The 11,586-nt window shown below is 43.2% G+C and overlaps 1 protein-coding gene across 1 annotated transcript in view; it reads left to right on the top strand.

The window, feature by feature from the left end:
- The window catches only part of Rin2 (Ras and Rab interactor 2), a 199,467-nt gene that overhangs the window by 87,542 nt on the left and 100,339 nt on the right, over window positions 1-11,586 (top strand). The window contains exon 3 of the mRNA XM_013027076.1: window positions 2,485-2,580. Coding sequence (XP_012882530.1) covers window positions 2,524-2,580 — 57 coding nt within the window. The 5' untranslated portion in view covers window positions 2,485-2,523. The remainder of the gene's footprint in view (window positions 1-2,484; window positions 2,581-11,586) is intronic.

Raw genomic sequence — 11,586 nt, 5'->3', positions numbered from 1 at the left:
CTGCCCGGGCTGGCTTTGAACCGTGATCCTCAGATCTCAGCCTCCTGAGTAGCTAGGATTACAGGCGTGAGCCACCAGCGCCCGGCAGGACTATTGTTTTAAATAAAGAAACCACTACCTAAATCTTTTGAAGAAATATGATGAATCTGGGGCAGAATTCAAGCTGGATGTTGCTTGAAATTAAAGTATGTGTGAGTGTGGTTAGCAGTAGCTAATTAAACTAGCAAAAGTCAGGTCTCTAAATGGCTCCTTTGCTGTAGCCAACAGTCCCTGCCAGTCATGTCTCATCAGCAAGGGTTTGGGTATGGAAAACGTCAAAGCAGAACAAAGAAGCTTGGACCTGGATGAGGAATGAAGTCTTGGCTCCAGTTTAGCAATTCCTGAACTGTCAGGCTACTTTGAATCCCCTGCTGGGAAACCGTCTGGAATTCAAAGGAAGACAGGCATTAGGCTTGCTTTAAAGCAGTTTTACTTTAAAGCCTTTTGAAATGTCTATGTTTCTAGGTCTAAACAGTTTGTGCCCCAAGGTTCCCATCCTGCTTTTGGTTCTGAACATAGAACTGTGTTTTCTTCCTGGAGTGGCTCCAGCCTGCCCACTTAGCTAATAAGGAATTGAACTTCAAAGGCCTCGGAGCTTGGGCTCCACTCAGATGCTGAGCCTGAAAACCTGAACTTCTGGTGTCAGCATCACCACGGGAAGCCCGCTGCATTCCTGGGATCCTTTTGCAACACTGATCTTCATCTTAGTGGGATCTCCATTGGAAAGAAATGCAGGGAAGATACTGCTGAGCCCTTAAAGTGACAGTGCCTTCAATGAGGTGAAGGATTTGTAAGGAGGGTGGATGTGCACTGGGTTGTTTGTTTTCTTAAGTGACATTCCACGTGCAGATGTCTCCGCTCACTATGGATTTGAGCTGAGAGACAACTTAGAAGACCCAATGAGAGTCTCTACTTAGTCCTTGCTCATGGTGTGCATTTACTTCTCTGTGGTAGACTCTGCTTCTTACAAATATTTGTTGACAAGTAGTTGGTGTGTGTGTGTGTGTGTGTGTGTGTGTTCTTGTGCTGATACTGGAGCTTTAACTCAGGGCCTCCAGCTCTCCTTAGCTCTTTTTCTTAAGGCTGGAACTCTCCCACCTGAACCGCACCTCCACTTCCAGGTTTCTTTTTTTGTTTTGTTTTGTTTTTACTGGTTAATTGAAGATAAGAGCCTCAGGGATTTGTCTGCTCAGGCTGCTTGGAACCAGGATCCTCCGATCTCAGCCTCCTAACTAGACTAGCTAAGATGACTAGCATCAGCCACCAGGGCCTGACAATCAGCTTTTCCACTAGTGGAAGCATCTCTGCCACCCCCCACCTAACCCCCCACCCCAGTTTAAAAGGAAACAGCCTCAATGGATTTTCAAGAGACTGCTTTGGCTTTGGTACCTCCCTCCTGGTGCCTGTTAGGGAGCTGCTTTTAATTATCCTTAATAGTGCCAGAGGCATTTTAACTTCCTACTTCTTCTATTGTTACTCTCCCACACTAGTGGCATTGGGCTGAGCTATGTTCTATGTATGTTATCCCAAGGAACCTGGGAAAGGGGTTCTTTCTGATCCTGGGATGGTTTCAGTGGGTAAAGAAGGATTGGGACTCACTTAACTATATCCATGCATACCAGTCTGGGCTAGGTGTATGTATGCATCTAACTACCACTCTGGATGGAGGCTTTGGGGGCCAGAGGGGAGGATGATTCGTTTCTATTCCCCATGTCTAGAAGGGGGAAATCCAAACTTCAGTAACCATGCTAATGATTCAGGACTGTGTTGTTCAGTTTTCCTCTACATTCCAGCATGAACCCCCATGGCCACCCTCCCCGCTCCACTTGGGTGATCATGGATCTGTTTCCATGCTGTCCCCTTACACAGATCACCTCACTGTACACCATGGCCCAGGATTGTGTTCTAATCTTGCTGAGTTCTAAGGAGAAAACAGAAGGATTTCTTCCCCAGTGCCCTTGGGCTGACCCTGCCTGGGGAGAGGGTTAGCTGAGCTCAGGACGACCTCTCCTCCTTCCAGGAGGATTTCCTGGCACACAACACAGAACCCCTTTCTTCCCCTCTCCCCTCCTTGATCAGCCACATTAAATCTATAAGCTTACGGAGTAGATTATGGAGACATGTAATATTGGTTCCTTTTGGACTCAGGCTTGAGGTCAAGCAAACACACAAAGCCATCATTATACTCTCCACAATCCTGAGGACCTTCTGCGTCAGATGCTGGAGCTGGGGGTGGGGCGGCGAGGTGGGGCATGGTCTAGGAACACTGTTGGCTGCCACAGGAAATCAGGCTGAAAGGAGATGTAAGGGCTTTGGTGGGAAATAAATGGCACTGTGTTGTTGACGGAAAAAGATCTTGGCAGGACTGTTGTTGTGAGTGTTCTGTGGCTTAGAAAGGAATTTCCTACAGGCTGGACTAACCATTAAAAATGTCTCTACCTTCAGGAGTCCCCGGCATGCAGTAAAGCCTCAGTGGGGGAAGAAATGTCAGCTCAGACCATGGGCGCCCGAGGTCTGGACAAGCGAGGAAGTTTCTTTAAGGTAAAAGAAAACTCCAGTTGGGAGCTGCGTTCTCATCTCTGCCTCTGCCTCTGCCTGGCTGCCCTGTGGAGCTGCAGCTCTAGCAGCTGCAGAGGGAAGCCTGCTGTCTGAGCCAGCCTGGCCAAGGGAGCTTGCTTGAGCCCAGAGTAGCGGTTACCACATTTTACAGTGGACTGGGGGCTGTGATTTACTGCTTCCATACAGGCTCAGGACTTGGGCTCAGAGCAATGCCACACTGGGCAAGAAGTGGAGGGCTCTTGGTTTAGGAACTGCTCAGTCTTCCTTTTCCAGTTGGGTGATAGGCTGAGGAAGGTTAGACTTGCAGGGAATGGGTGCTGTAGACCTGTGTGAGTTACCCATGGTGTGGTGGTTTGAAGAGTTTAAGTGTTCACAAAGAAAAATGCCAACCAGCTTCTGGGCCTCATCTTAAGAATGAAGAAGTGTTATTTACTGGTGTCTTTTATTAAACATTCCAAAGACTGTTTACATGAGAAGGCAAGAGAAAAACAATGATAGTCAGGAGACTACATTATCTTTTTTGCTTAAAGATTTTAAATGGGATATATATCTTTTAATATATATGAATATATATTTATATATGGATATAGATGAATATAGATCAATATATTGTATCCTATATATAGAAAGAAATTTAAGACTTGGCAATCATTTCTAACTTACACGTGGGTATTGGTTCTCTTGTAGAGGATTTTTGTGACTTGTTTCCTTTCATTTACCCCATGATTGATGTATATCTATCATAGAAAATGCAAAATCATACTCAAAATAATGTATAAACTGGAAGTAAAATGTATACATAAAAACTCTTGTAGGCAGGTGGTGTCTCCTCAGATGAGGAACATCGAGGAACTTTAGTACTGAGAAGTTATTATTTTTAATAATTACTCTCGTCATTACAGGCGGAAAGGATGTATTGGCTCTTATTTATAGAGTCTCTGTTTTTGAAAGATAACAACAGATACTGTATCAATGGATGATTGTATGAAGTCTATTAAAAGGAACTGTTAATGAAGCCAAGTTTATTACTGAAACAGGGCAGGTCACCAGGAAGACCGTTCTTATCATTACCTAAGCAAGGCACAGTTAGCAGGCGTATTTATAGCATTTGCAGATCTGGACCTAAGTTCTTGAAGCAGCATTTTGGAAGTTTGTAATATAATAGCTCAGGATGGGTGGACACAATAAGACAGATTCTTGAAGTGAATCTTGGCTAGTAAATAATTGATAAGTGAGCTGCTTCCCCAGGTGAGCAGTCTGTTCGCCAGCACAAACAGTTTTGCAGGAATTTTCTGCAGCAAACAGTGAAGTTACTTATGGGTTTATAGCTTTAACTTTCTGCCTCACAGATCCTAGAAGAGAGTTATATTATATCTACACAAATGCACCCAATTGTCCTAATGGGCAAAACTACATCAACATAAGAGGTGTAGATTCTCATTGATTTACTCAGTCTTTTTTGTTGTTGTTGTTGTTGGTCATGAGGCTTGAACTCTGGGCCTGGGCACTGTCCCTGAACTCTTCAGCTCAGGTGAGCACTCTACCACTTGAGCCACAGTACCACTTCCAGTTTTCTGGTGATTAATTAGAGATAGAGTCTCATGGACGTTCCTGCCCGGGCTGGCTTTGAACTGTGATCCTCAGATTTCAGCCTCTTGAGTAGCTAGGATCACAAGCGTGAGCCACCAGTGCCCGGTTGGTTCACTCAGTCTTTATCAAACCTGTATGGCTTCCACACATTTGAGGCAGATAGGAAGATGGGAATCCTCAGGTCACCAGTAGACCAGAGCTAGAACTTCTAGGTTGCAGTTTTTGCCAAGATATTCAAGCATAAGGGCTGATCCCAAATCCTGCCTTAACCTAAAGCATTACCTAAATTGGCCTAAATGTTGGTTTGTCTAAAATTACCACCTTGTGATCCTCAGGGAGCAGTGTGGAATTGTATCTTACATAGTGTTTAGCTTTTTAAAGGCAAAGCAAAAGAAAAGTATGGAGAAAATTGCCTTTGAAAATTCCTTAGGAAGATGTTGAGTTGGACCCAATAGAATATCATGAAATCCACAGTGGCTAGATATTTCTGCAGTCTTGATAAACCATAGTTGTTTTTAGTTTTCAAAGGAACAGTAAGTAATGTAATTGACTTGTATTTCTGAGTTATGTGATGTGAAAAATCAACCAAGTAAGAGGTGATATTTCTGAACTCATGGAGAGCCTTCTTTCTTCTTGTTCTTTCCTGCACTAAATCCCCCTGGAGAACATGTTGACAGAGACATCTAAACTGTTTAACTTACTACCTGTATGTTTTTGGTAGCACTTAAATGGTTTAAGCTAGATGTTCCAGGTCAATGAAGGAGTTACTTTATGCTTCTTTCTTTCCTCTTCTTTATCAACATTGCTATTCTGTAATCCCTTACCAGTTTTAGGCATGACATTATAAGGATGACATAAACTTCTGTTTGGACATAAGCTAGAGTTCCATTGCTGAAATGGTTTGTCACTCAGTACATCCTCAGACTCACTGGCACTTCCAGAAACACTTTATTTAGAGTTGCATATTTGTGTTTAGGTCAAACTCTGACCTAGGCCAACAGGGGAAAAAAAAAACCAGAAGCTATCCTTGATCTCATAGACCTTTCAGCTTGTAATAAAGACGTTAACCAAATCATTACAACATCACACCCATCATTCTACATTGCCAAAGAAAACAAAAGAAGTGAATGGAACTCTGAGAACATAGAACCTAACTTCATTTTGGAGAAATCTTTTCTGGAAGTGGAATTGGATTGAGAACTGAGATTAACCCTATATTGTCTAGGAAGGTGAGGGTGGCGCTGGATTTCTGAGTGACCATCTCAAACTATTTTAATGTATTTCTCCAGAGACATCTGGAGGGGCCCTGTAACTGATAATTTCATGAAGGGTGAGGATTTGGGGTTGCATGCTTGGATCACAGCTGAATTCCATTTGCTTATTACCCTTTCTTGGCTATTACTGCTCATGTGATTTTGTACAAATCATTGGACCTCCTTTTCGTCCTTATCCTCCCTCTCCAGTTTGTGTTTCTAAGACAGAGTTGCTAACCAACAGCAGCAAGCTTTGATTTGTGGTTTCCCATCTGTCCTGGCTCAGGGAAATAACTCAGGTTAGGGGACAGGAGGCACGTGGAGAAGGCACAGATGGGCTGAACATGGAAGGTTCACTGCAAATGCCATGTGTTTATTGTTCCTGTGCAATTATATCCTGGAAGCTTTGGCCACATAAATCCCATGATGGGCAAACACATTTCCCACAGTTTTTTGCAGCCCCATGTTCATTTTCCTCACCTGTGAAAAATAATGCCTTCCTAGTCTACAAGGTCATTGTGAAGACTTATGGGAGGGTAGTGTAGGCCAAGGTTATCTACAACAAAGTGTGTGTATACGTATATGTGTGTGCGTATGTGAATGTATGTATGTGTGTGTGTATATATTACAAAGAGTTTGTGTTATCTGATCTAAAGCCCTTCCGTGTGTGTGTGTGTGTGTGTGTGTGTGTGTGTGTGTGTGTGTGTGTTTGTGTGTGTTGGTTCTGGGACTTGAATCCAGAGCCTGAGTGCTGTCTCTGAGCTTTTTTGCTTACTTTATCACTTGAGCCACAGCTTCACTTCCAGCTTTTTGGTGATTAATTTGAGATCACCATCTCAAAGACTTTCCTGCCTGGTCTAGCTTTGAAACATCATCCTCCTGAGTAGCTAGTATTATAGGCATGAGCCACCAGCACCCAGAGTAAACCCCCCTTCTTTTATAAATGAGGACTAACTAGCTTACACACACAGGAGCCAGACCCGGCTCACACTGACTGCCTAGCCCTCTCTCCAGGTAGCTCTCCCAGGAAGCTCCATCTGGAGAAGTTGCTGAAACATGGCTGCCTTCTCTCTGGAGAAGCTGCTGGCTTTTACTGGCTGTACATACATGCCTGTCCCAGCTGTTCCCTGTCCTTAGGTCCCAGGTCAGCCCTCCAGATATGACTTTCCAGGAATGCCCTGAGTTTACAGGCTAGCAATTACTGTTAGTGTTTACAAATTGACAATTGCATGGTTCTGTGGAATAGTGTTTCCAGCTCATTGTGGCCAATAATTTCTGATACTGTTGCCTACAGGTCTCAACTTGTACTCATTTGCTCATGTGGTCCGGGTTATTTTGTCTTTCTTAAATCAAAAGTGAAATAGATTTCTACAAGCTTATTTCAACTACATATTTTTCCAGTTGTGTTCATAATTTAAAAGATGCCATGAAGGAAGATGTACTTTTGAAAGACAGTTAATGCATCATTTTCAAACATGACATTAGTCTGATAGGATATAAAGTAAACAGCCACCAAAGCTTTATTAACACTCAGGCTGGTGTGATGGTGCATGCCTGTAATCCTAACTTAGTCAGGCTCAGAGTTTATGGTTCAAGACTAGCCCAAAGTGTTTGAGACTCTATGGCAAAACCAAACTGGATGTTGTATGATACATGTCTGTAACCTTAAATACTTGGGAAGTAGAGGTAGGAAGAATTACAAATCTGAAGCAGAAGCATGATGCTTTATCTGAAAATAAAGTAAAAGTAAGAAGACTTGGAGCTTAAATCAAGAGGAAGAGCACTTGAGACTCCTGAGTTCAATCTCCAGTATCATAAAAAAAGGGGGGGGGGAAGCTTTATTCATATTTGGGAGGCTGAGGCAGGAAAATTGCAAGTTCAAACCCAGCCTGGTCTACATACTCCTCTCACACAAAAGGACACCAATAAGTAGATAGAGCTAGTTCAAAGAAAGCTTTCATAATTAGCATATTTTCATGCAATTTAGAAAGGTACTATGCCATAGGTGCTATATAGGTTTGCCGAGTTTAAAAAAAAAATCAACATCCTAAAAAAACCCAATAAAATCATCATCTTCAGGTTTATCTGTTTTTCTGAACAGAAATCTTTAGGATGGCATATAATCTTGCAGTGTGTGAGCCCTTAATGTCACATAACAAAGTCACACATAGCTGTATTTCCCTAAGGGGGAAGAAAAACAGTAACCAGTGGAAAATTTATAGCACTACATACTTTTACCAGATAAATCATGCCCTACTTTTATTTTTTCCCCTGATTTCTAATTCTTTTTTCTTTCTTTTTCATTTTTTTTTTTTTTTTGTCGGTCATGGGGCTTAACTCTGGTCCTGAGCCCTGTCCCTCAGCTGTTCAACTCAAGGCAAGCATTTCTGGTTTTCTGGTGGTTAATTGGAGATAAGAGTCTCAGGGGCTTTCCTGCCTGGGCTGGCTTTGAACTTCGATCCTCAGATCTCAGCCTTTTGATTAGCTAGGATTACAGGTGTGAGCCACTGGCGCCTGGCTCTGACTTCTAATTCTTAAATAATGTTTACTAATAATTAACACTAAAATCATTTATCTCCCATTACTTGTACAATACCTCCCCTGCCCTTGTCTTCAAATTCATATAACCAAGGACTTTGCCTTGATACAGCAGATGTCTTTGTTGAAATTTTAGAGCCACAGAAACTTAAGTTGATTGGTTTATGTACCAATCAACTTATAAACACTCATCTTACTAACACCAAGTTGATTGGTTATGTGCTGGACAATTTCTGTGCTCTCTTTAAATACTGTAAAATCTTCACAATGGTGTTCTGGTTGCTCAGTCCATAAACTCAGGAAAGGACAGGAGAAACAGAAGTTTCTTAATACCCTAATGTTGAAGGGAAACCACAAAACTTCTGCTATGTTCTATTCTTTAGTAGTCAGCCTGAGCCAGCATTCTCTCACATGTTCTCTCTTTCTGAAAAATTACTCAAGGGTGTGGCTTGGTGAATGGGGTACCATTTTTTGAGACCAAACATTTAATCACAAAGCCAAAACACAGAACTAGACAGGGGTGATGTGGTAAAATGAGTGAGTAGGGCTGGTATTGGACAGATGGGAGACAGAACAGCTGGGCAGTCAGCCCTTTCTAGGAGGGGAAGCTAACTCTGTTCCAACCAAGGGCTGCCATAGAATGATGCATGTAGGCTTTACATCTTTTCAAGGAGGGCCAGAAATCCAGACTTTTATGTGCAATAATCCCAACTTTGAAAGCTAAGTACCAAAGAAAATGCTTGTGAAGGCCAGCTCTGGTCTGTGATATTCAGTCTAAACTCCTGATTAGTTCATGTCGCAGAGGAAGGGATCCCAGTGTGGATAGCTTATGTGTTAGCTTTCTACTACTATAGCAAACACTGGAGACAATCAACTTTCAAACAGCAAAGGTTTCTGTTGAACATCATCAGGTTTCAGTCCACAATTGGTGGCCCTAGGACAGTAAGCATGTGGTGAGGCCACAGGTCTTGGTTGGAACATGTTTTCTTCATGGCCAGGAAGTGAAAGAGAGGAAAAAGAAGGATCTAGAGTCTCATGAACCCTTCAAGGCCACACCCCTGGATACTGAAAGACCTCCCACCAGGCCCCACCTTTTTTTGTTTTCCCCCAGTAGTCGGTCTTGAACTCTGGATCTTGGTGCTGTCCCTTTTGCTCAAGGCTAATACTCTATCATTTGAGCCACAGCTCCACTTCCAGCTGTTTTGGGTACTTAATTGGAGATAAGAGTCTCATAGACTTTACTACCCAGGCTGGCTTTGAACCACCATCCTCAGATCTCTGCCTCCTGAGTAGCTAGGATTGCAAACATGAGCCAATAGCACCCAGTAGGCCCCACCTCTTAAAGATTCTACCATCTCCCAATAACACCTTCTGTGGATGCAGCCTTTAGCACATGGGCCTTTGAAGTATATTTAATATCCAAACTATAGCAATCCACTTCTTAAGGCTACTACCTCCCAGGAGATTCTGTCTAGGCTTGTAGGCAAGAAGCCAAAGACTAGCCCCTGTTTCTTCTCCAGGCTTCATGGTTAGCATTAACAGGGAGGGAGAGTCAAAGTTAGGAGTTCCACCCAAACCTGGAAGACAAGGTATCATCCAAGAATAGATTGAGGGAAAGACAGGAGAGAGGGAAACATGTTTCTCTGGGTCTTGAGAGTATTTAGAGGGGAGCGCAGCTACTTAAATTCCTTTGAGCAAACAACAGTCCTCCTCTATCAGAGATGGTGGTTCTAGTCACCTCAGCTCCAAACTTCAGAAGGAACGGATAGGAAGTTGAGGGAGGGAGGGGATACCAATGTAACCAGCCAGATCAACCAAATCAACCCTGATAATCAGTAGGTGAAAATGTCACATCCTCTCTGGGTCTTGAGAAATTGAGTTGACTTGAGCCAGCCCAGCATCAACAGCATGAGGAGAGCACATAGCTGACCTTACGTTTTAGAGGCTGTTTCTCTCCTGGGTTTAGCAATAGGTCTCACTTTGGCTGATGGAGTACCTGGAACCCTCTGTCCCACATGAAAAGATGTCAAGGAAATAATTTGGCTGGAATATAGTCTTCTTTCACCTTCCTCTGACCTTCCTAAATCGTATCATGTGATGCAATGAGATCACGTGATATCTATCTCCATGTGTCAGGCTTTACTTAAACAGAATATCCTACAGGTTTTTCCAGGTTCTTATGATGACAGGTTTCCTTTTGCTTTTACCTTTTTGTTTTAGGTGCTGGTACTGGGCCTTGAACTCAGGACCTGGGTACTGTCATTCAGCCTCTTCACTCAAGGCTGGCACTCTACACTACTTGAGCCACAGCTCCACTTCCAGCTTTCTGGTGATTGATTGGAGATAAGAGTTTTACAAACTTTCCTACTGGAGTTGGCTTCAAACCATAATTCTCAGATCTCAGCCTCCTGAGTAGCTAGGGTTACAGGCATGAGCCACCAGTGCCTGGCTAAAGTTTCCTTTTTCTTAGACTGAATAGTCCATTGTGCATATGTATCACATTTTCATTAGATGGTCAACTCTTGATAGATACTTAGATGGAGGCTAATATATCAGCTATCATGAATGACCTCTAGAGTGCGGATGTCTTTGGTCCTGATTTCACATTCTCTGGAATGTTAATGGAATCGCTGCATCATATGATTGTCTTATTTTTAATTTTAAAAGAACTTCTATTCAGTTTTCACAGTGGTTATCCTAATTTGCATTGTCATGACAATATGCAGTATGATCTTCTCCAGTTCTTGGTTCTCTTTCATCCTTTTGATAAGAGCCACTGGGACAGGTGTAGGGTATAGTTCATATGGCTATCTGACCTAGTAAGTATAGTAGTAGCATTTAATGGTAGTGTGCAATGGTCACTTACAAATTAATATAAGCTAGTGCTTTCAAAATCTTTGTTTGAGATTAGGTTAAAAAAGGAACTTGGGTTTGTGTGTTGAGAGGAAGAAGGTGGGTAAAAGGATGATAGGGCTCAGGGCCTTCCCTGTGGGTGGGCTGGGCAGCATGGGGCAACAGACACCAGCAGTGGAATGAGAACAGTCAGGAATGATGTGAGGAAGTAGTGAGTGAAAACCTAGATTTAAAAAAAAAATCTTCTGGGCTGGGACGGTGGCTCAGTGGTAGAGCACTTGCCTTGCATGCCTGAGGCCCTGGGTTCGATTCCTCAGCATCACATAAGCAAAAAGAGAAAAACCAGAAGTGGTGCTGTGGTTCAAGTGGTAGAGCACTAGCCTTGAGCTGAAGAGCTGAGGGACAGCACCCAGGCCCAGAGTTCAGGCCCCACGACCGGACCCCTCCCCTCCGTCTTCCCCCCGCAAAAAAATAGACCTGAAGACCAATGCAGCACATTAGAAATCCCAGAAACAAAAACTTATGCTTAGTTATCTGATATTTGATAAGTGGGCTAAAAGCATACAGTGGGGGGAGTGGGGACAGCCTCTTCAATAATTGGTGTTCAGGGCTGGGAAGGTGGCTCAGTGGTAGAGCGCTTGCCTTGCATGCCTGAGGCCCTGGGTTCGAATCCTCAGCATCACCTAAGCAAAAAGAAAAAAGCCGGAAGTGGCGCTGTGGCTCAAGTGGTAGAGCTCTAGCCTTGAGCTGAAGA

The sequence above is a fragment of the Dipodomys ordii genome, unplaced genomic scaffold (assembly GCF_000151885.1).
Source record: "Dipodomys ordii isolate 6190 unplaced genomic scaffold, Dord_2.0 Scaffold99, whole genome shotgun sequence".
Lineage (NCBI taxonomy): Eukaryota > Metazoa > Chordata > Mammalia > Rodentia > Heteromyidae > Dipodomys > Dipodomys ordii.
The sequence above is the reverse complement of the archived record's forward strand: the minus strand, read 5'-3'. Positions and strand labels throughout refer to the sequence as shown.